We start from the raw sequence: 24,932 nt of genomic DNA, 5'->3' as shown, positions 1-24,932 counted from the left end.
TTTCATTTTCTGGTGATGAATGCCAACTTAGGCCTAATTTGTTTTTAGAAAATATTTTATCTCGTCTCATCTCACTTAATTATTACAATTTTTTTAATTTTTAATATAAAATAAAATAAATAATTTAACTTTTTTAAATTTTAAAACAAAAATAATATTAAAATATATATTTTAATAATATTTTATTTATTTTTATAATTTTAATCTCAAATTATTTCATTTCATCCCATCTTCAAAATCAAACGAGTCCTTGTATACCCTTACCTAACAATGATGTAAGGTACTGCGCTGAACGGCATCGAAATCTAAAGAGGATCTGATCCCATGAATTTCTGTCCTTTTGCTTATGCCAAACGGCAACCAATTGTCAATTTCTGAGGTGAATGCAATTGAATTGTTTGTCCTTTTGATTAAATTGACGGTGGGGATTTTTTTTTCTTTTCTTTTTTTTTTTTTTTTTTTTGAAGAAAGAAAAACGTGAACAAAACAGCATCGCTTTTGTTCATGAATCCAGTTAGCCACCAAACTGATAAATGTGCATCATCACGTTCACATTGGACGATCTAAAAACTCTAACGCACTAAACTATTTGATTTTGTGCATTTGGGCAATGTGTCTGATTTGTACAGTAATTTTATATAACTTTTTTCTATTACTAAAATGTAATAAATTAAATATTAAAAAGACAGTTACATGGGGAAAATGTAAAAATGCATCGACTATTTTAAATTTTTATTTATTAGCACGAACTTTCAAATTACTTCAAATTTAAATTGAATGACTTGGTTTTAATAGATCAAAATTACTACAAAAATTATATATTATAGATTTCAGTGCTTTTTCTACTTTAACTATAGTAAATTTTATTTTTATTATCTTTAATCATATTTTTAACTTTTATTTTTAAAAAAAAAAAAATCATATATTCACAACCAGACCATTTCTTCCAACTTTATATTCTTGGAATGCCTTCCGATATATATAGTAGGGAGATTAGAAAAATTTTACTTTCATTATTTACGTCACACACTAATATGATTTGTCATTTTTATTTTTTTATTTAAACACGCACATATTGATGTATAAATATATATATAAATAAATTGATAAAAATAACAAATCACATATTGGTGTATAGCATGGAGATGATAAGTAACTTTTCTCACGAGATTAATGTGCGCTCTAATTTATGGGAAAAAATATAGGATTGTAATTGAGCCAAGCTGAGTTGAGCCGGTCTTTGACTTGTCGAACTCAGCTCGACTCAAAATACTCGAACTCGAGCTCGAGCTTGACTTTTTTTTTTTTTTTATTCTTTGTTCGAGCTCGACTCGATAAGCTAAAATCTCAACTCAAACTCGAGCTTATCCAACAAACGAGTTCAAGTCGAGCCAAGGTCGAGCTCGAGTTCGAATTGTTTCTTTTTAATTTTTTGAATAAGATTTGATAATTAATAAATTAACCAAAGAAAAAATAAAAGATCTAATATTGAATTTATACAACTAACAAGTAGAAAACCTCTATTGAATTATAAAATTTTAAAAAATTTATAAATAATTAATATATAATTAGTTTATATTTATCCAAAATAACAATATATTATGCCTACAATATATTATTAATACATACACTTAATATGATAGCATATATCTATTTCATATATGGTTCTCACGTACTAGCATATAAAATTATTAAATTTTATTGACTAATTATTATACAAATTATAAAATATACCTATGAACTATATTCACTATATAGATGTAAGTAATTATATTACATATTATATATTTAATTACGAATACGGTATACTTATATTATTTGCTAATACATATATATATATATACATAGTGTATGTATATATTTATCAATAAATAAATGAGTTTTAATTGAGTCGAGCTAACAAGTTGACTCGAGTATAAATGAGTGGATCTTAACGAGTCTTAGCAGAGTCGAGTCGAGTTTTGTTAAATATATGTCATTTACAAATCGAGTGAATATTTACTTTTACGAACGAATTTTTTTTTTATGAATCGAGTTCGATTTGAATTTAATTGAACAAAAATTAAGCGAGTTATCAATCAAACTGGTTGATTTAATAACTAAAAAAAGGGGCTTTGAAATTGGCTTCGGAATGATGAAGTTTTGGATTTTAAAAAATAAAATAAAATCTAATCTTAGAGTGAGATATAGAATATTGATAGGACCAGTGAGCTCAAAAACGGTAGAAGCCGGTGCGTTTTGTTATTGGTAAGCGAGGAAGGTGGGACATGTCGAAAAAGTCTAAACCGTCCTTGTCAGTTGGTAAAAATACAAAGTTGCTTCTAACATGCATCCACGTGTCATATTTTTATAGGACTAAATGTACGGCAAGGTTAGTTTTTCCTTCTATTACCGGATAATGCTTAGTGGTTACCTTAAAAAAGTAAAAGGAAAGTGCGTATTTTTGGGATGGAAAACTCGGGAACTTCAATGCCCTAACGCAGACCGTTCGGACAATGGTCAAAACCTCAAAACTCTGCTCAGCTCTTGTCTCCCACAGATTCCTTGAATCTAACATTTAAGATTTCCGCTAAGTGCTCTTAATTTCCAGATCCACTCCCCCAAACACACATCTGCAATCTCAGCGTGTGCGCAGCTCCTCCTCATTCCAATGGCGAAGAATCCCCACAAAGGCAAGTATTTCTATATCCTACTGCTCTTTTTGCTCTTCACTTTCGGTTCTGTTTCTAGGGTATTGGTTAGCTCTAACTCTGTCTCTATCCGAGATGAACACGAGCACGATCACGATCACGGTCACGATCCGCACAGTGAAGCCCAAACAGAACTTAGTCGTAAGTTTGTTCAACAGCAAGTTTTGTTACATAAACTCGAGGAGTTAGTGAGAAACCTTAGTGAAATAGTTACTAGATTAGAATCAAAATTACCGGAGTCTCCTAAGGTGACGATTACTTCGGATGACAAGCACAATCATGTAAAGGATAAGATTCGTAAAATAGATCACGAGGCTGAAAGATTGGCTAAAGATTTCGAGGACGAAGGCTTTGAGAGTAAAACTCGAGAGGGAGAGGGAGAGGGTGAGAGAGCGAGGGCTGTTTCAGTAACAAAGTATAGTCCGTTTTGGTCGGAGAGATTTCAGTTTGTTTCGGCCGTGAAGTTGGATTCAGACGCAACTTGTATGAATGTGTTGCCATTTCGGGATTTCGAGGGGCTCAGCAAGTATGTGGCGGTTGGGGATGACAGAGGGAGAGTTTATGTGTTTTTGAGAAATGGGGATGTCCTGGTTGAGTTCTATACAATGTCCGAGACACCGATAACGGCCATACTTTCGTACATGTCGGTTTATAAGAATGAGAGTGTTGTGGTGACGGGACATCAGAATGGTGCAATCTTGATGCATCGGGTATGGGAAGGGTCAACTGGAGAAGAATGGAGTTCAGTTTTTATGGAAAATGTAGGTAAGTTTATGTTTGCTGAAAGTGGGGAAGATTTGTTGCCAATAAATATCTTGGAAGTGCATTATGTTGGGAGGATGAGGTACATTTTGACTGTTGATGGTAGTGGAAAAATTAGGGTTTTCACAGAAAATGGAACTCTCTATGGTTCAACTATGCCAACAAACAAGCCACTTGCATTCTTGAAGCAACGGCTTTTGTTTCTGACAGAGAGTGGTGCAGGGTCGTTGGATTTGAGGAGCATGAAAGTTAAGGAGTCCGATTGTGAAGGATCGAACCATTCTCTAGCTCGAAATTATGTTTTTGATGCCACGGAGCGGTCTAAAGCATATGGGTTTACATCAGAGGGTGATTTAATTCATGTATTGCTTCTGGGGGATGTAATGAACTTCAAATGTAGGGTTAGATCCAAGAGGAAGTTTGACATGGATGGGCCTCTTGCTTTTCAGGCTATTAAGGGGTATTTGCTTGTTGTTAACAAGGAGAGGGCCTTTGTGTACAATGTTTCTTCTCGGCATTATGCAAGGGTTGGTGCACCTCGGCCTGTTTTCTCTACTAGTCTGGATGAAGTCCGATCATCTTTTCTAACTTATCAGACAGTGGATGTGGATGCCGAAAGAAGAAGGGTGATACCCTTGATAGCCAGTGACCGTGAAAAGCTTGTTGTTCTCGGCCTTGGAAGTGGGTATGTTGGAATTTATCACTCTAACCTTCCTTTATTTAAAGGGGAATATAATACAATGCTATGGACCAGCCCTGTATTGTTCTTCTTACTCTTCCTGTTTGGGGCTTGGCATTTCTTTGCTAAGAAAAAGGAAGCACTTACTTCATGGGGTCCAGACGATCCCTTTAGCTCCACATCAGCTACAACTGGAGCCCCTTTAGGAACTGGTTCTGGTGATAGATCTTTCGTGGACTCTTCTTCCAGAAGTGCTGATATGATGGATCTTAGAGGTGGTGGTCTCAGAGGTCCATCGAGAAGGTATGCCTCTCCCACACGTTATCCCGGCGGAGCAACGAGTTCCTTTAGACCAGGTCCTGTAGATCATAACTCTAGACCAGCTTCTGTTGATGCTAATTTCAGAGCATCTTCAGAGTTAAAATTTAGGGGTTCAGGTTTAGAATCTTCTGGTTTTCCAAAGAGAAGAGAGAGTTTGTTTATAAGTAATCAAGTTGGAGATGAGAGCAATTGACTTGTTGAATCAATTGCATGAACTTTTACCTTAAAAGTCTTGAGAGTTCATTCAGTTTTTGTCCTCAAGATAGTTTGTTTGGCTTCATGGAGCTATTTGAATTGCCAATCTCTGTAACTTGTAACTTTGTAATTTTAGTTGCTTGAGGAAATAATGAGGAAAGTTTAAGCATTTTTTAATCCCTTAGTTTTTGTATATTATTGAAAGCTATAAAAAAAATAGATGTGTATGGGGGGACAGATAGAAACAGAGAAGTTTCTTCTCAAGTTGTCTTCTTTTTTTCTTTTTCTTTTTTCTTTAGTCTTTTTATTCATCAAATGGCAATGGGTGCATCCATCTCCTAGTTTTATAATTCATACTCTCTCTCTCTCTCTCTCTCTCTCTCTCTCTCTCTCTCTCTCTCTCTCTCTCTTTTTAACTGAATAACCCGAGTAAATGAGTAAGTTCTTTTACACCCTTATTAAAAGAAAAAAAAAAAACACATCTTTTACACCCTTGGTATTTTTTTTTTTTTTTTTTTTAAAGGAGGGTGGCAGTTTCAAACTTCATAAAACAAACTCTCACTTTTGGTGGAGAAAAATCTAAAACAATCAGGACTAAGACAAACACAAAACCAAACCCGGCCAAGCAACCAAATTAAGGCCTAATGCTAGGCAAACCAAGATAATCCAACCTAAGCATACCTCTAACACGGTGGGGTAAATCATCGGAATCCACGTATGTACAATTCATTCCCTCCTGCCTTGCCAGGAAATCCCCCACTTTATTGCCTTGATTTATATGGATGTGGAACTAGAAATTTCTAACCGAATGCATGATGGAAATGTAATCCAACTCCTAGGGATTAATGTCCATATGATACTAAAATGGTTTAAATTTGATTATGGATATAAAAATCGCTCATAAAATCTCAATTCGTGTTCTTTTTAAAGTTGAAGCGTGATAACACTAAGCTTGGTGAGCACCACTTCAACCCGAAATCTAAATCCACAATTTCCCCGTCGTGTTGTAATTTATATCTGGTCTTACAATTTTATAAATTATTTTGTTTCTCATTTTAGTTATAACTTTATATTCTAAAATAAAAAAGGGGAAAATAAGCATGTAAAAACGGTTCGCATACAAACAATTGTGAGATGAGAATTTTTTATTTTAGATGAAAGTTTAAAATATTATATTTTAATATTATTATTATTTTGAGATTTGAAACAGTTATAATGATAAGATGATATGAGAATTTTATGTTTCATCCTACTTGCCAAACATATGACCCACAGCAAAAGGAGTAAAATGTTCAATTCCTTGCCTATTAAACTGGCTCACTAAAACAAGTGGAAAAACGGTCATTACAGTTACAAGATAATCATAGGGCAAAACAAAATCTGAAAGACGTCTTAAAAATCTTCTAAAATATGAAAACTCTGCTAGAGCTCCATCTAAATCCGTAAATCCTAAATCCTCGAGAAGAGAATAATGCTAGTACAAGTTCTAAATAGACAAATTTTGTACAAACCATTTATAAAAAGGTAAATCTCATTAATAAAGAATAGTTTTTTTTTACACTTTTTCAAAATGTGATCTACTTTTTTATAAAAACTTGCCCGAGATTGTCTATTTTATTCGAAAAAAATATCAAATTTTTATATTGAAGATAGTTGTTTTAAAAAACCCAAAATGTTGACTTCTATAAGCGTCTATTGATTTCTGAAAAACTAAAAAAGTCACCCCTTTTTTAAAACTAAAAGGTGTATTTTTAATCCCTTAATATTTGTTATTTTTATATCCTCCCTACTCCATAGGTCTCTTCAATCAATTTTTTCGTCCATAAAAAATACATGAACAAGAAATATGATATGATTTTATTTTAATTTATTCAAATTTAGAACTTCAACATGACCAACTATCAAGTTTCATAAAATAAAATTGCATCTATAATATATATGTTTTTTTCCCAATAATAATAATCAACAAAGCGCATAATCTATACATATTTTCTTCTTTTTACAATAATATTGGATCCAGAAGCACCATGGCAGTCACAGGAAGGGTGGACACAAGCGGAGACAAAGAGCGAAAGGGGGAGGAGGGGTGGGGAGACGCACGGGAGGAAAGAAAAGGGAGGAAATGTGGCACACTCACATCAGTGTGTGGGATCCCTTTGTATCCGTAATGTATTCCTACTATATAATATATACATACATATACACAGATACATACTACACAATCATCATTGTATAAATCCCCCCCACCCACACACACGCCCGCCCAAAAGTCAAAATTCTTCTTCTTCCGCCACAATCTTCAACCCTCCATTCTCGGTCCCCTCCCCGAAAATTGCTACTGTACAACAATTTCTCATACAGACAGGTTGAAGCAGGTTGAGAAGAATGATGATCTCCCGTAATTGAAGGGACATGACCGGGGAGGCCACAAGAACACAACCCATTACCAAAAGAGCAGGAATAACCAACCTCGTTCTAGACAGAAACTCCATATTTAGATAAACATGAGTTTCATATAGTATTACATAATAAGTAAACTTCACCCAACTTGAACTAATAATGAACAGCCATCTTTTGAAGCAGATATACTAGTCAAAAAGGGAAAAAGAAAACTTCCGGTCATTGCAAATATCAATCAGACGGGGATTGCCAAGCCTTTTTTTGCCATACTATCCAAGACATCATTGAGAGCCTGACAGAGGCCTACAATCTGCAACCGACGGAAAGAACAAAACTAAGAGCTGCTGAAAGGAAAACTTATGAGAGCTACTTATCAGCCAATATTGTATTTCTGGACCTATAGCTGCTTTATTCTGCCACACCATTGTATAATTTTCACTATCATTCGGAGGTTTATGAATTCAGGGGGGGTTAAGGGGTTGGTTACATGTTGAAATAATTTGAGCAGACAACTTCTAAGATTGAGGTCTATGTGCATGTTTGTTGCATTACATATTTAGTCATTTTTAGGTCAACTAGTGAGACAAATTCAACCAAAGCAGGGGAATCACCTGTTGATCCCACTGTTGCAGCTCTTCAGTGTCATCTTCAAAATGTATGACAGCTTCCACCTGATAAAAAACTTTTCAGATAGATGCCATCCAACAAGAAATTGAAAATTTTGAATTTAGCCCATGGAACAAATTGGGGGAAAAAATGTTATCCTCAAAACTGATGTGCCTTGAGTTCAGTAAAATATTCTAGTCCAACTCCAGGTGATTCATTTTGAAAAAAAAAAAAAAAAAAAAAAAAAAAAAAAAAAAAAAAAAAAAAAAAAAAAAAAAAAAAAAAAAACTGGTTTGCTGTAAGAACAAGATGGAAAAGGGCCAAAAATGATAACAATTTAATTCTAGTATTTTCAATTCTTTGGTATAAACATGTTTGCAATCAAACATCCCTATAATTGAAGCACTTAATAGCTGTAAAGATAATTTCTTCCCTCTGAAGCCAGAAGCAGTTATTTTACCTGATCAATCGATCCCCTCATTCTATCTTCATAAATCATTCTTGATGCTATCTTCTCAGCCTGCGAGTAAATATTTTGGCTTTCAAGAAAAATGGACCATAATGCACTGTTCAAAGTGTATACAATCACAGAGAGAGAGAGAGAGAGAGAGAGATTATAAAAGGAGTGGTGATATAAACATGGGGAGGTTACATGGAATGTGCAGGGATGGGGCAATTTTTTTTACTGTTTATGTACTGTTGTGTACAAAACATTTCCCTTGTAAGAACACGTATCTAACACCATCGGATTTCAGTGTAATCCTGGAAGCTCTAGAGGAGTAACACTGGAATGTCCCAAAATAAATAAAATATATCAATGACACAAATGCTCTAAACAAGCAGAACTAGAATAAAGCTCAACTACAAGGGTTTTTAAGGCCTCGTTTGTTTTCATAACTCCTCTCAACTCTTCTCATCTCATCTAATCATTACAACTTTCCTAAATTCCCACACAAAATAAATTAAATAATTCAACTTTTTCAAATCTTAAAAAAAAAAAAATAATAATATTAAAAAAATATATTCTAACAATATTTTGTTCAAGTTTTAACTTTAATCTCAACTCATTTCATTTGTGAAAACAAACGAGGCCTAAGAGGCCAAAATATGGTTCTGTTAACTGTATGTAATTTTTTCAACAAGTAAATTCATTTTATTAAAACCACAAAGGAACACAACCCTAGTATACAAGATGTATACGGAGATAACCCCTTTAATGATTACAAGAATAACAAAAATTCAAAAAAATGAGAGATACTATATGCCCCTATCCATCTATAAAGCAATTTGACCAACATATTCTTTAGCTCTACTGTTCACCATGTCCACTACATAACAGAAACAAGGAATTTGAAAACAGTAACAAAATAGCCTTCATGTCGGAAAGCAGGAACGTACCTTATCAGGAGCAATGCCCAGCAAGGTGCCCAATTCATCAAAGCTATGCCAGAAACATGAAAAATAAATATTTTATTTAGTTGTCTGCAACAACACAGGTAAGGAAAAATTAATAGCAATTTTTTTGACCTTATATTTGTGTAAAGTTTGCTTGCACTCAAAAGATTATGCTCAATCATAGCACGATCCAATACAGTAAAATTGTCTGGCAGAAGTGCTTTCTGCGGAAAAAAATTATAGAAGACAAATGCATTATGGCTTATGACACTCGTAAATGCTGCAAATGTGACTTGAATAATAAAAAAGAAAAAAGCAAAATTGGCCATAACTTGATGTGCTTTTAATTCCTCGGCAAAGGCGTCAATTTCAGGCTTTCTCAAAATTCTCTCCAGATACACCTAGTATAAACAGTCTCCAAATTAAATTTGACATCATAATGTTAAATAAGTAATCATGAGAAAAAGGGCCAACATCATGCAATATTCTAAGTGGGGTGAGTGTAAGGGGGTACCTTTTGCAATATAGGATAAATTTTCAATTTTGAACACCGTTCATCCTGAACATATCCCAAACATATCCCAGCATACCAATTAAATAGAGGAAAAGATTTCATAAAATGCAACTACTGCTCATCAATAGGGGGTGTTTACTTTGTACAAAGTTGCAAGAACACGAGAACGTTGAGGACCTGCAGCTGCCAAAATCGTACATGTCACAGCAGCAGAAAGAGCTTGCTCCAATGCTTCCTCATCAATCTCCCTGAAAAGATAACAATAAACCTTTTATGAGCTACAATTCCAGATTCCAGTGCCAAAGAGCAAAAAGGAGTGGGGGAGAGAGAAAGCACTCCATTGGTCCCAAGACAATCATCTATAAGATTTGATTTGAATGTTTTATTCCAGATCAAACCTGTTTAAGAAGTGATCCATATGTAGTAGTATCATATTCTACTTAAATAAAACTTCTTTCTTTCTCCAATCACTGTACAGGGCTTAACCATGCCTTGGCTATTCGAAATGTTTCTCCTTTTGAAGGTATAGTTGGGAGCAGAATGACTTTCACTAATTCAAACGTTTTTAGTTTTACAAGTAGAAAAAAAAAAACAGTTGAGCTAATTGAAGAAGTCCTCCTAAATACAAGTATTCGTACCTTAAGATATGTGTCTGAAATATTAAAGTAGAAATTTGCACACAAGTTCAATGCAATAGCAATTATATTAAAAATTCAATGCAATAGGACCAAGATAATTAAGCAACTGCATATTCAACATTAACAATACTACTCAACTCTTCTTTTTTCTATCAGTACTCAACTCTTCTTCTTACCTATCAAAAAGAAAGTACTAAACTCTTCTTCTTAACATGAAGCTAACCCATGATTTAACATTGTTAACTCATGACTAACATCAGTACTATAGTCAATGCCACAAAATGCATGATTTAACATTGTTAAAATCAGATTCTTAACATTTGACTTGTGATTAAGTTTGGTCGGTCGTGAAGCTTAACTCATTGAAAAGCGATAATCCTCAGTGTACAAAGGATAAAGAAGAGGTTGACAGGGTTATAATACAACTTCTGGAAATTTCTTTCATAGTTTACTTATCAAAAAGAAAAAATAAAATACAACTTCTAGGACTAAAATCCTTTAAAGGAAATTAGAGAAAAACTTTAAAAACCTGACAGCATACAATAAATGCAGCCAATGAAGAGATACTCGTAACCAGACATGCTGATTTATTGAAAACAATCAATAGAGCCAAGCAGCATTCAATAAAATATCAGCAACCAGCATCGAGAACAGAAATAACTAGCAGACACAACAGATATGATGCACTTTTTCATTATTAACCTTATATAAAAGAGTTATTCTATTTTCAAGCCTGTGTATAAAGCACCCAATCCACATCACTTAAATGGTAAAATTTGATTTGTAAGATTCAAATTTTAAATTTATCTTCTAAATCAAATTATGCCACATAAGTAGTGCGTGGTGTAGAGACCTTATAATAGCAGTACTCTATATAAAAAGATTGGATAAACATAAGTAAAATCCAAAAACACGTACTCATCTCCTATTTTCCGCTTTTCAATTTGGGATATGCTATAATATCGCAATGCTGCTTCCAAGAACTTCCTCTTCAAATCTAAAATCCTTGCATGACAGACCTGAAAATGAATATAAGAAAAAGAAAAAGAAATTAGCAGAATGCTAAAGAATGCAGCCTTTAACACAAGGGTGGTGCTAGCAGGCTGTCCAGCACTTACCGCTGGGCATACCACTAGCACAAATGCGAAGTTTTTTTCTTATTATTATTATTTTGTAAATAAAAAATAAAAAAATATTAAAATAGTTCAAGCGGCAATTTTGAGCGGTAACATTGAAGGGGGCTAAGTAGCATTTTTCTTAACACAATTACCTCCACTGATATATAAATAAAGTCAAACCTTATGCTGCCAATTCAAAACTTCATGTTGACTATTGCTAACCAAAAATGAAGCCTTATTAATAAAAGCTTCCGCATTGACAGCATCATCGTCCTGTGACATAAGCACGCAACGATAGTCAACGATAGTAAGACTCAAATTCCTTATTCCAGCATTCCAACCATGAACAAAGTGCATCACTGGAAGGTAGATGCTGCATAAGAAATGAAAGTCAACAACTGAACAACACCAGCAAGTTAGAGACAAGATTAACCAACCTAAATGCTGATCTAGTACTAACATGAAATTGTGCAGGGGAAATTTCATCCATACAACCCATGGATTTAAGAGGCTACCCATATTGGCATCTTTTTTAATAAGTAACTATGCATATAGAGATTTAATCGGTCTATCCTGTGAACAGGCCATATGTCAACCACTTGTTAAATTGAGACACACCAATGCTTCTACTCCATACTGACATTTACCAAGATTTCCATGTGAGACATAAGTTTATATTGAATATGAATGGAAGAACAAGCACCCACAAACTTAATTCTAGCGTCTTTCAGCTAGTTATATTATACACAGCTATTTTTGTTTAAGATGAATACCAAAGAAACAGTTATCAATGCTATTCCACCCGACTCCAAGCACCAAGTATGTGAACTCTCTCCTTGGAGCTTCTAAGACACACACACACGAGAAAATCTATTCTGAAGCCGGTTTGATACCCCACACCACACACCAGTTTAGTCCGTGGCAAACCGCGTCTACTCACCCATTTAAAAAGAAAAAATAAAAAAGGGGCAATCTTGGTCCTAGTTTAAAGCTCTCTCCCCCTGCACGTTTGACGATCCATTTTTGCAACATTCTTCTCACACTTCAACCCAAATTTCATTTGAGTAGCTCGACTACTTCGCTTTCTGGTCAAGTAATAACTTAAGATTTGAGAGAAACTCACGAGGCTAATGCTCATCTAACAGGTTCATTCCAAGCAAAATCATCTTGAATGAATTCCATGTCAAGATCAAGAAGAAAGCTTTCCCGAGTTGTGGAGGAGTTAGTTGCCAGTTAGGTCGTGTCTGGTTCAATAGTGGATGCCGCGGTGAGGTTGAGTGAGATAGTGGTTGTCGACAGTGAGGTTGAGTGAGATAGAAAGTGAGGAGAAATGGAGTTGAAGAAATGGTTGGGAGAATGCTGGATCCTGTTTAGGGGAGGCCGGGATTTGAGGACGATGGGTTTGGATTTTGGGAGAGATCGGAATTTAAGGCAGGGAAATGAGGATCTAATTTTGATTGTTCCACGTTTTGTATATTTTTAATAAAAAATGATCTAGCATCTGCCATGTCAATTGGAGTTTGGTGTGTAGTTAAAATGAGGCTTCAGTATAGAAGAGCTCCACACACACACACACCTCTTTTTTTTATTGGTAAATATGAATTTTATTAAAGAAAGGCGAAGCTAAGACACGGGACATGTACAAGAGCAACATCTAGGCATGGGTGTCTAAAGATACAAGGAAGTCATGTACGTTCATGCCATTAAAGTCTATTACAATCGACCAATGGAATAAAGTTTGAAGGAAAAAAGTTCTAAGCTCATCCATTGTCCTTTCACGATCCTCAAAGTTGCGACCATTCCTCTCCATCCAGATGCACCACTATAGACAGATTGGAATCATCTTCCACATAGCTGCAATTTGATAATTACCTTGGATTGCCAGCTGGCCAAAAATTCAACAACCCTTCTTGGCATCACCCAAAGGAGCCCCGCTCTAGCAAAGATATCATTCCACAAACTCATAGCCAATTCACACTACAATAATAGGTGATCCATAGACTCCCCACGTCACACTGCAAAAATTATAGTATGACCGGACAGTAAATCTTCCCTTCTTGGATGGTGACCACATCATCTAATCAGCTCCTCCATTCACTCTATAGTTATATGCAAGATGGAAGAAATCTGCAAATGTGTCAATTTCCCAATCTTGCGCAGCGCTGATGAAAATGTTATTCCATTGAGAAGAGCCACTAGATAGATTCATGAGTTCAGCGACTGTAGCCTCTTGTCGTCGTGCAATGCCGTATAAGTTGGGTAGGTTTCCTTCAGAATTTAGTCTCCACACCAAAGGTCATTCCAGAATTCACACACACACACACACACCTCTTAACACACCTACCAACACCATCGTCAATAGAAAAAACTTTCAATGAAGCTAATGTGCAAAATTCATTTCAGTATTACCAACTAGTAAAATCTTCTCGATCTAATGATAATACTGACAGAATAAAGTTAATACCTCAAGATAAAGGCGAGCAATTTGGACACATTTTGACAACCTGAATGTATCATCAATCACTCTGAAGGAGTCATCAAAAGCAGAAGGAAGAAATGTTACCAAGATGATTATGTGCAGAAAAGACACCATATATGTATATATATATATATATACCCGCCTTTAAGAGCACACTTAGAAAACCAATAACAATTTTTTTTTATCGAAAAAAAATTAAAAATTAACAATTAACAAAGGATCATACTCTCAGACCTCATTCCAGAATCTAGATCAATGCCACTGAGCATCTGAGCTGCTTTAGACCATTGCTCCTCGGACTCATATAACTCAGCAAGTTTCTCCCTGATAACTAACACCTGTACCTCATACAGACAGATAGCGTCAAAACAAACTCAATTCCCAAATATACTGGAATAGCGTAGCTTGTAGATGATCATGAAAGATATTTATACTTTCCAATCACGATACAATAAACTAGGCAGCCAGGGAAACCAGCACAGCACACCACGAGGGAAAGCAGGCACATAAAGACACATTTCAAATAATATTTTTGTACACGTAACACATTCCAAATAATAAAAAAGAAATATGGAAGGATTACACGGGCACGTGTATAAAACCCTCAGGAAAGCTAAGGCAACACACATAAGAGTCCTCCTCCTATTTTAACGTCTGAAAATATGTAATCAACCACTTGGCACCCACATAACCATAAGACCACAAATACAAATTGAGCACTCCCAATGGATGTTCTATAATACATTTTTCTTCAAAATATAAAGAAATTATCTTAAAAGTGTCCTCCAATAGATCTTGTATTCCATCCTTCATTTTACATTCTGCTATAGTAACATGCTAGATGTGGAAGGAACTATTCATCAATGTAAACATTTTAAATTAGTTTCTCTCTCTCCAGCTGTTTGATTTTCTCTATTTCTTTGAAAGTCATTTATTTTCATTTTAGATCCTCTCTCTCATTCCCACACTTCTTTGCTGGGCGCCAGAGACAAAATCTGAAGCTGAATTAATCTCTTCTTTTCATTATATAATCTCTTCTTTTTATTTTTTGAATTAATTTATATTTTGGTTTAGTTTATAAATTTGTGTTAATTTAAAATAAAACATAATTATATGGCATTGTATATGGAAAAATATTACAAATATCAAAAGATTTGAGAATACCATTCATAGTTAAAGAAAATATTTGAAATAAATAAAAAAATATTAAAAAGTATAATATTTAAATGATATGAAGAAAAAATAGATAAATTGATGTATGGTATATTGTAAAAATTAATATGTAAAATACAAAAAAATAGATTTTGGTAATGTATTTTAAAAGATAAGATAAAGAATCTATTGGGAGTGCTCTACAGTAATCATATTTTCTTGCAAAAGATATTTCCTCACTAATCAAATAAAGGACTTTTTAAATTTTCTGAAAAGTATTGTATAAGAGTTTCCAGGGCCAAAATTCAAGAATTGTTCCATGGCATAAGGCGAAATGAACCTGTTCTTCAAACGAAACGACCCGTGGCTGAATCTGTGCAAGAGTATAATGCGCAATCTCCTTTTGGGCCTCAGGCTCCAATTTCCCCAATTCCTGTGCAAAACTCTGCAAAAGCTGCCGCGATACGACCAATGGAACGTCGTCGGATAAAACTGTAAAACAATAGTGCTTTAGTGCTTGAAATAAAAATAAATTTTACAAAAAAAAAAAAGAAAAAAGGATCGAGAAAGAAAGTTAACTGTGATCGATGAATTTCTTGGCCTGAACAACGTCGTTGGAGGAAATCACAGTGGCTAGAATGTGCTTGTACTGCTCGATCTTCCGCCTCTGGTCTGTGATCGCAGAGGCGCTGGCGAAGGCACTCTCCATGGAAGTCCGGGCTCTTCTTCTCGGTTCAGTCAGATTATTCTTTCTCCGTTCAAGGACGGAACCCTAAACCCTGAAATTCCCTGAATGAAATCCTTAGCTCCAATGCTGCTGCGCAGTCCGTCTCTTTTTTTTTTTTTTTTGTAAAATTAAAAATTAAATAAAATATTATTAAAATTATGTTAAGTTTTGAAAAAATTAAATTGTTTATTTTATTTTATGTAAAGATTTAGAAAAGTTGTACTAATAAAATGAAATGAGTTGAAAAGAATTGTAAAAACAAATGAGGCCGCACGTTCGGATTTTGGACTAAATTGAAATCAATTCAATTTAATTTAATTTTAAATTGAATCTAATATCCAAACATCTAAATTCTAAATTATTAAATTTATTTCAACTCAAAACCTCTTTATATATGAGATTCATAATATTTTTTAACTTCTCATAAATATATTTAAACTCATCTTAACATTCAAACACATCTAAACTTATTTTAGGTAGACTCTATAAAATTCATTCTATAATTTTAACTCACTATTATTTATTAAAAATTTAACCATCTCAATTTAGCTCAATATCCAAACGAGAATTAAACGCTCTATTCGATAGTAATATTTTGTAGGCACTATTAAAGTAGATTTAATTTTTTATAGATTAAGATGTGTTTAATTTTTTAAATTAAAATATATGAAATAGATTGAAATAAATTTTTATAAAAAATTAAAAAATAATTAATTTTATTAATAATTAATTTAAGATAAATTAAAATAAATTAAATTTGATTCAACAATCAAGCATAACTTCAATTACTTTTCTTTCTCCTCCTTTTATCCTCATGTTCTAAAGCTGACAATTAGACATTTTTCCATATAAAATAAAGAGAGAGGTATAAAGAAAAATAAAAGATATTGTAAAATTAAATTTGACCTAATTTAATATAATATTTTAAATTATAAAATTATTTTTATTATAAAATAAATCTGATATATTAATATTATATGAAAATATCTCAATTTATGAATTTATTTTTATAAAAAAAATAATTTTTTTATGATACATCAAACTCTAAAATAGATTGTTTTCGCCTATGAGATGAATTGAAATAAAAGTTAAAAATTGAATAAAATATTGTTAGAATATATTTTTTTAATATTATTTTTATTTTAGAATTTGAAAATGTTAAATTATTTATTTTATTTTGTGTGGTAGTTTAAAAAAATTATAATGATTAGATTAGATGAGATGAAAAATTTTGTGAAAGTGAACGAAACATATATCATATTTGAAGGCATCAATTCATGAACTTTTAATTTTAAAATACATTTTTTTCCATAAACTTTTAACACTTCTCCATAATAAAATATATAAAAATAAATTTATTTATAGTCTTTTTATTGACACACCATATTTGTTGATATGAAGAAATGCAACATTAATTTATATAAAAAAAAAAAAAAAAAATTTGATATGGACTCATTTCTTAAATATAATGAATCATAGTAAGTAGCCTGTTACATACCAAACTTGTGAATAGTTTTTAATACTTAGGACTCGTTTGTATGGTAAGATGAGATGAAATGTTTTAGATGAGTTGAATAAAATAATGTTAGAATATTATTTTTTAATATTATTATTGTTTTGTAATTCGAAAAAGTTGAATTGTTTATTATATTTTGTATAGAAATTTGAAAAAATTATAATGATGAGATGAGTTAAGAGTGTTTCTATATCTAAACGGGACCTTATCGTGCATTATTTGGATTTTTTTTTTCCCCTCTAAGTGTGCATTATTTGAGCTTAATGAACTTTTCTTATTACTCTAGCAATTATACCTGTAAATAATTATTCTTGGTGTTATTTTCTATCATGTGGCCTGTAATTCCCTAGTTTCGTTGAACTCTAATATTGACTACTTTGTAAAAATGAGTTTGATAGGTGATTGAGTAGTTTGGCTTACATTCAGTTAAAATTTTCTTGGATACATTTTGTTTAAAAATGAATAGACAAGATTGTTTTAAGTGAAAAAATAAGTTTTTTCTATCAATTCTTCAATCTTGTCCATTCATTTTATAAATAGAATGAATTTTTAACAAGATATAAGCTAAACTCGAATAGTTTTTATTTTAAAATTTGTGAAAATTGTTTTATTTTTGTGTTCAAGTAATAATTAGATTGAAGTTGAAATAATGCAAGTTTTAAATAAAACAATATTTGTATTTTCATTGCTTCGATGAAAACAAATTTCGGGTGAGTCTTTATCTAATTCGCTTAAACCGTTTTAGTGCATGTTTGGGATTATAATGGAAAATATAGCTTATAGTTTTAAGACTTATAACTTAAATAATAAACTTTATAGTTCAAAAGTTGTTTATTGTTTGATAAACATTTATCTAAAGCACTTTTAAAGTTAGTTACATTATTTTTTTAAAAAATATATAGTTATCTAGTAGAGCTTTTCTATAAAAGTTTTAATTTCGTGTTTTTTTTAAAAGTAGACTTTTAACTTTTTTAGGTGATTAAAGTATTTTTTATAAATTTACTAAACATATTATTATTTTTCTTTAAAAGAGCTTTTAAATAGTTAAAAGCACTTTTTAAGCTTTCAAATTCAATCCCAAACATACTCTTAATTGTATTGTCAACTTTTGCGAGTAATCGGTATGGATTTTTTGGATTCCTGTTATTATATACTTGAAAATATGAAGTTCTCTGCATTTACGTTCTGATTCCTGATCTTGGCAGATCTGCAGCACAATGCTTGGGCAGAGCTGAGAAACATCAACTTTATACACAACTTGGGAGCTGTCTTGACATTCTAGAGTTTTGCCCATCGTTGGAAAAACCATTTATGTTATGTGCTCTTGTTCATGAGTGCCTCTACTTTTTAGATAGCATCTATAAGAAGAGTTATTTTGTCTACGCATCGTTTTCAGAATGCTTTGCAGATAATGGATGGAGTCATATTTGACAATTTGGGACTTCATTCTTTCTCAATTCCTTCTCTTTGGGAGTCACATTTGATAATTTGCTTTTAAGATATTGCAAATATTAGAAACTATAATCCTGATATTATATTTTTATCAGAAACCATGGTGTCCACTGAACGCACCTTATCCATTGTAAATAGTCTAGATTTCTATTATTTTGTATATTCTCTCGTGATGAGGACATCTCCTATTATTGTTATTTTGGTTATTTTATTTATATTATATTTATTTTATTTGGATTTGTATTAATGGGCTTGGGTTTTAGCCTATAGACTTTCTAGAGTTTATTGAGGGTTTGTGTTATTTGACTATTTAAAGGCTTGTAATGAAACATTGTAGGGAGTTTTTGGAGATTAAACAATCGAGTGCTTGTTACAGCCGTTCTTCTTCCAACTTCCTTTCTTTTTGTCTTCTTCTCTTATCTTTTCTGACTTCTTTTCTTCTTTGTTTTACTATTATTCTATTTTCTTTCTTGTTCCACTATTATCCTACATCATATTTGGTATCAAGAGCCGATTCTATTATTTTCTCAAACAATAGAGTAATCTTTGGACCCCACTTTGTTTATCGTTTCTACAACCTAGATACCCATATCTCGAAACCCAACTCCACTGAAGAACTCCCTTCGATCCAAACCAAAACCAACCCGTTTCATCTTCTTCTTCAATATTCCGAAACCCACATTGCATTCCAGCCGCCGGAAAACATTAGGTCCCTTTTATCACTCTTGTTCCTGTATCGAGGCTTCTGCAATATTTCAAAAACATTAGGTCTCTTCAATATTCCATTTCATCTTCTTCTTGTTCCACTATCGAGACTTCTGCAGGCAGCAACTGTCAAATTTGTGAAATGTTTGAATGATCTGAAAAGAGGTCAAAAATGCCCAAACCAGAAATAGAACTGTCGAAAATCACCAAACTAGTATTGAAACAGACCTTGCTGTGATTTGAGAGGTGCCGAAATACCTAGTACTGAAACAAACCATGCTAAAAACCACCAAACCAAAGACAACAGCTGCCAGAAACATGAAACCAGAACAAAAAAAGGCCGAGAAAAAGAAATTGTGACGTCGGGTGCACCATCAAAAGCATTTCCTTTCGCCTGACGTCGTCACGAACCGCGCTATACCCATCTCTGCACAGCTTCTCAATGAACAAAGGAAGTCACTGTTTCCTATCTCTCTTTGGTTTTATACTACTGATTCATTTTTAAAAGTGTATCAATTGTTTTCTATGTGCTACTATTATTCGTAGTAATTTTATCCAAACCCATCTGAATGGACCCATTGAGCCATGACTCCTTTAAGTTGACCATTTGACTACCCACTTGATTGGACCCCTTGGCTGATTTAGTCTCCGTGGATAATTTTACCCCACATTTGCTACGACCCAATTTATCCAACACTTAGATTTTGTTTTGCTTCATATTCCTTATGTCCCCATTCTTTCATTTTCATAGTCCGTACCTTTGCTTTACATCTTTTCATTAATTGTTCCTAAAAAAAAAAAAAAAAAGCAATCCTACGTGATTGGATTTTCTTGATTGGTATTTGGTCCTTGCTTTGTTATTTTAAATATCAGCATTATTTGTTTGCCGTATTTGGATTTACTTAATCCCAAAATAGAAATTTATTTTTACTCAGGTTGATATTTTTCATTGCTTACACTTATTGTTCATTGATCTCTCCATTGCACTTCATTTAGTTGGTGTTGCATTGCATGCAGTTACATAGTGGTCGTCTTGTCACCTCTAGTTCTAGTACCTTTACCATGGATCATTTCCAATTTGATGCCCTCACCCAACTATCCACTAACCAACAACATTTATAGACTCAATTAGCGACTGTCCAAACTGAGATGGCTGCTACTCGTGAGGAGAACTGGGACTTAGCTGCTAGGTTGAACAATTTTGAGCTCATTCGTCTGACAAATTTGAAGCGTCTCATAATAGACACTATCTCGTCGACGAAGTGATCAACAATATTTTAGATGTGATCATGGGATAAGGATTATCATCGTGAGCGAGAATGAGACTACTATCGTCAAGGTACTCAGTCTCCTACTCGCCATGAAGAGCACTTATTTAGAAACATCAAGTTAGATGCCCTACTTTTGATGGTTGCTTAGATCGTTGAGTTTTTACTCAATGGATCAGGGATATGGATCGTTTCTTTGCCTGGTATGGGGTCCCTGAGGATCGAAGAGTTCAATTTTCCAGTTTGAAATTAACTGGCACTGCCCAACTCTTTTGGGAAAGTGTAGAGGATCTCCTTGAGAGGCGTCATGCGCCTCCTGTCGAAAGTTGGGAAGAAATAAAACGCCGCCTTCAAAGAAGTACTTACCCCAATCTTACAGGTGTAATTTGTTAGACCAATGGAATGCCCTTACACAGGGCAATCAGCCAGTGACTAAGTATGTCTCAATTTGATGAATTACGAATGAGATGTCATGTAGTTGAGGATGAGGCCATGACTTTGAGTAGGTTTAGACAAGGCCTAAAAGATGATCTTAGGCGTGAGCTTGTTCTTTGGGATGTCACTACTCTTGACCACGCTTACTCTTTAGTCCAAGACTATGAGTCGGTTACTAGAACTCCGTATGGAAAGCGTGATGACAATCGCCCTTCCATCACCTTAGCATCCACTCTTCCCCCTAAGTCTCTCCTAGGGGAAGAGACTAACCAATGCCCCAATACTTTTATGAGAGTGATGACACAAGCTCTTCGGCCTTCCAACCTCATTTCTTTTTTTCTTCTTCTTGTCTTATCTTTCCTGGCTTCTTTTCTTCTTTGTTCTACTATTATTCTGTTTTCTTTCTTGTTCTACTATTATCCTACATCAACTTGCCTCAGGAAAAAAAGAAGGCATTTTGCTATTATGGCGACTGGGTGTAGATGTTGTACCAGTTCATGTTAATATGAATGCAATATCTATTTTAATTTACCCTGATCCTTCTAACCACCCTCGGCCAACAACCTTTTTCTATGCTCCAGCACAATCGCAACACAAAGCAAAATTCTGGCAACTACTAGAATCAATTAAAGCATTACCATGACGGTTATTTGTCCAAGTGAAAGTAGGCCTCGTGTAGCCAATGTCTATTAAGCCATGTGTGACCATCAGATTTTTTAGTCCACCAATTGAGGAAGATGTTATTGTGCGCCCCCTATTTTCTCTGTTTGATGTAGTGAGTCAGCTCAAGCGAACCTACAGGACCAGCTGAAGAATGAAGAAACTCTATGGCGCCAGAAATCTTGAATCAACTGGCTCACTACTTCGAACCTGAACACAAATTCTACCATCTCTCTACAACAATCCAAAAAAGAAGCAATGGGATCGACTCCATCAAATTAAGCCAAGGTAACTGGTCAATAGATCCAAATGTTATCGAATCATCTTTCATTAACCATTTCAGGACCATTTTTGCTTCCACCAGACTAGTCATCCTGGAAGATTTGGAGAATCTATTCGAAAAATAAATTACGAATGAGGAAAATATCTCTTTAACAGTGTTACCCAATGAAGCAGAAACATATGGGGCATTAAAGCATATACCAAATCACGAAGCACTGGGCCCTGATGGAATGACGGCCCTATTCTACAAGCATTACTGGTTGATTATCAAGAAAGAAGTTATAGCAGCAGTCTAGAATTTCTTCCAAATAGGGAAACTCCTAAGACAAATAGACCACACCAATATAGCACTCATCCCAAAAATCACCAGCCCATGCTCTCCAAAAAAATTTCGACCAATTAGCCTAACCAACATGATTTACAAAATCATCACAAAAATTATGGCAAATCGACTTAAGGAAACCCTTTCCAAAATCATCTCACATTTCCAAATAGCCTTTGTTCTGGGGAATAATATCAAAGAAAATACTATAATAGCCCATAAGTTGTTTCAGAAACTCAAGAAAAATACGGGAATGACTGGTCAAATGGCAATCAAGATAGATATGGAAAAAGCTTTCGACTACATTGAATGAGAATTTTTATTTGTGATGATGAAGGCACTGGGATACAGTAGGACTTGGATTAATTTAATCAAGGAATGTGTAACAACAACATCCTTTTCAATCCTCATCAATGGCTCTCCCCAAGGTTTTTTAAAGCCCAAAGAGGACTCAGACAAGATGATCCCATCTCACCATTCATTTTTATACTGTGCACAGAGGTGCTATCAAGATTAATCGCCAGATCCGAAATTACCAAGAACATGGAAGAAATCAAGTTAAGTAGAAATTGTCCCCCAATATCTCACCTACTTTTGCGAATGATTTAATTATTTTTTGGAAAGCATATGAGAGCAATGCACAAACCATTAGCGATGATTTGGAGAAATATCAAGAGTGGTTAGGCCAGAGAGTCAACAAGGAGAAATCGTCGATTTACATCACAAAAAACACCAACCAAGCCACACGATAGGCAATATTGTCCCAAATGCAATACAAATAATCAACATCAAGAATGAAATATATGGGAATCCCGATATCCTTTGAGCGATCAAAAAAAAGAAAATTACAAAGAGCTGATGGATGATATCAACAGGAAACTGGAAAGCTAGAAATCAAAGCTTCCATCACGAGCAGGTAGAACAATGCTCATCAAAGCAGTTGTAAGCACAATTTCCACATATCAAATGTCAACGCGCCTTCTACCAAAATCAGTTCGTAAATCGCTAGGCACAAGTTTCAAAATTTTTTGGTGGGGTACCAAAAAAGATCAAAAGCACAAGCTCTATTTTAAATCATGGAAATCGATATGCCAACCAAGTCGAGCAAGTCAAAGTATGTGGCACTCACTCCTGTTGAAGAAGTACCTAAACTCCACTCCATTCTGGCAGGTCTAACAAAAAAAATTCGACTAAGCTTTTTGGAAAGGAATTCTGAAGACAAGAGATCTACTGGAAAAATGAACATGATTTCAAATTTTTAATGGAAGATCAGTCAAAGTGTGGTTAGACTCGTGGATACCAACTCTAGAAAATTTCAGGCCAAAACCAAGGAACCAAAATATAGAGACCACTCTCACTATGGAAGTTTTTGATCTGATTAACCAAATTTCCCACACTTGGGACGTACAGAAACTACATATACATTTTGAGCAGGAAAGCATTAAGGAAATTTAGAAAATCCCACTACCTTAAATAGCCAAAGAACATATTGTCTGACTTGGATAGAAAGCCAAAATGGAAAGTTCTCTGTCAAAACAGCCTACCATATTACAGCTGGATATGCAAAGTTTCTGCTGCCAAATTTCCCAAGCACATCAATGTTAAAAATCTGGATGCTAAAGATTCATGATCGCCACAAGCTCCTTATAAAGAAAATCATTTGGAATATACTACCAACAAGGAATCGATTGAGGAGTTATATTCCAAATCTAGACTAGTTGTCCATTATGTGAAGATCAAGAAGAAACAACACTCCATCTTTTTATGGAATGCCCAATGACCAAAATTTTATGAAGCCAAAGCAGTTGGCCTTTAAACCTCTCTTCATTGGCAATTGATACAATTCAAGAATGGATTTTGACCATAATCAAACCCGAGTCAAAACTGGGGCTAAGCACCCAAGAAGAACAACCATTCCAAATCTTTGCAGTATTGATGTTAGACTTCATTTGGCGAAAGAAGAATGACGTTATTCATCACAATTCCATTATTTCTCTAAAGAAGGCAAAGGAGCAACTAGATTTTTCCTATCAAGAAAATTTGCAAGTGTGGAAAATCAAGGCAAAAGCTCAGAAAATGATGAAATGGCAAACTCCATTAGAAGGGCATATAAGCATATCTTTCGATGCAGCGGTGAGGGATACTTTCTCCACATCATCGGCGTTAAGTCGAAACTCAAATGGGGATATTATAGAAATCTCGACGGAAAAAAAATCGTTCTACAAATCCTGTTATAGCAAAAGCCTGTGCAGCTCTCCTTGCAACCAAAATGGCAGAACACTTACAAAAGGATTTTACAATCATGGAAGGCGACTCACAACTCGTAATCTCGGCAATTCAAGGTGAAGATCCAGCTTGGGAAATAAAACCTATCATTGAAGACATTACTCGAATACAAGAAAATCAAAAAGGCTGGAGCGTTAAAAAAATTGATTAATCTCAAAATCGATATGCGCACTCAGTGGCGCAATGGGCAGCGACCAACTTTGTTTCTGGCAACATACCCGTTGATAATTTACCTACTTTTATTTTATATATTGACAGTGGGAAGGACCCTCCCTCTAGTAGTCTGTAATAGTTTTATTTTATGATATGCAGGCTTGATTAGGAAAAAAA

At 34.0% G+C, this 24,932-nt stretch overlaps 2 protein-coding genes and 2 long non-coding RNA genes across 4 annotated transcripts; 1 reads left to right on the top strand and 3 right to left on the bottom strand.

The window, feature by feature from the left end:
- Nucleotides 1-2,422: 2,422 nt before the first annotated feature.
- Nucleotides 2,423-4,816, top strand: LOC121242855 (uncharacterized membrane protein At1g75140). The gene has a single exon (XM_041140845.1). The coding sequence runs from the start codon at nucleotides 2,651-2,653 to the stop codon at nucleotides 4,643-4,645; it is 1,995 nt and encodes a 664-aa protein (XP_040996779.1). The 5' UTR covers nucleotides 2,423-2,650; the 3' UTR covers nucleotides 4,646-4,816.
- A 2,207-nt stretch (nucleotides 4,817-7,023) lies between these two features.
- Nucleotides 7,024-15,776, bottom strand: LOC121243214 (COP9 signalosome complex subunit 4-like). Its single transcript, XM_041141297.1, has 14 exons — nucleotides 15,529-15,776; nucleotides 15,290-15,441; nucleotides 14,032-14,135; nucleotides 13,783-13,843; nucleotides 11,499-11,591; nucleotides 11,119-11,219; nucleotides 9,702-9,810; nucleotides 9,563-9,607; nucleotides 9,381-9,449; nucleotides 9,181-9,272; nucleotides 9,052-9,094; nucleotides 8,114-8,173; nucleotides 7,659-7,718; nucleotides 7,024-7,357 (listed from the first exon to the last, which is right to left on the bottom strand). Exons 1-14 carry the CDS (start codon nucleotides 15,656-15,658, stop codon nucleotides 7,283-7,285), a joined length of 1,194 nt encoding a protein of 397 aa, XP_040997231.1. The 5' UTR covers nucleotides 15,659-15,776; the 3' UTR covers nucleotides 7,024-7,282.
- Nucleotides 14,264-15,283, bottom strand: LOC121243215. Its single transcript, XR_005936077.1, has 2 exons — nucleotides 15,154-15,283; nucleotides 14,264-14,516 (listed from the first exon to the last, which is right to left on the bottom strand). It is a non-coding gene; the product is annotated as an uncharacterized LOC121243215 (long non-coding RNA).
- A 4,097-nt stretch (nucleotides 15,777-19,873) lies between the features above and the next one.
- On the bottom strand, nucleotides 19,874-20,401 carry LOC121243451. The gene is made up of 2 exons (XR_005936141.1): nucleotides 19,969-20,401; nucleotides 19,874-19,914 (listed from the first exon to the last, which is right to left on the bottom strand). It is a non-coding gene; the product is annotated as an uncharacterized LOC121243451 (long non-coding RNA).
- Between the last annotated feature and the right edge of the window lie 4,531 nt (nucleotides 20,402-24,932).

The sequence above is a fragment of the Juglans microcarpa x Juglans regia genome, chromosome 8D (genome assembly GCF_004785595.1).
Source record: "Juglans microcarpa x Juglans regia isolate MS1-56 chromosome 8D, Jm3101_v1.0, whole genome shotgun sequence".
Lineage (NCBI taxonomy): Eukaryota > Viridiplantae > Streptophyta > Magnoliopsida > Fagales > Juglandaceae > Juglans > Juglans microcarpa x Juglans regia.
The sequence above is the reverse complement of the archived record's forward strand: the minus strand, read 5'-3'. Positions and strand labels throughout refer to the sequence as shown.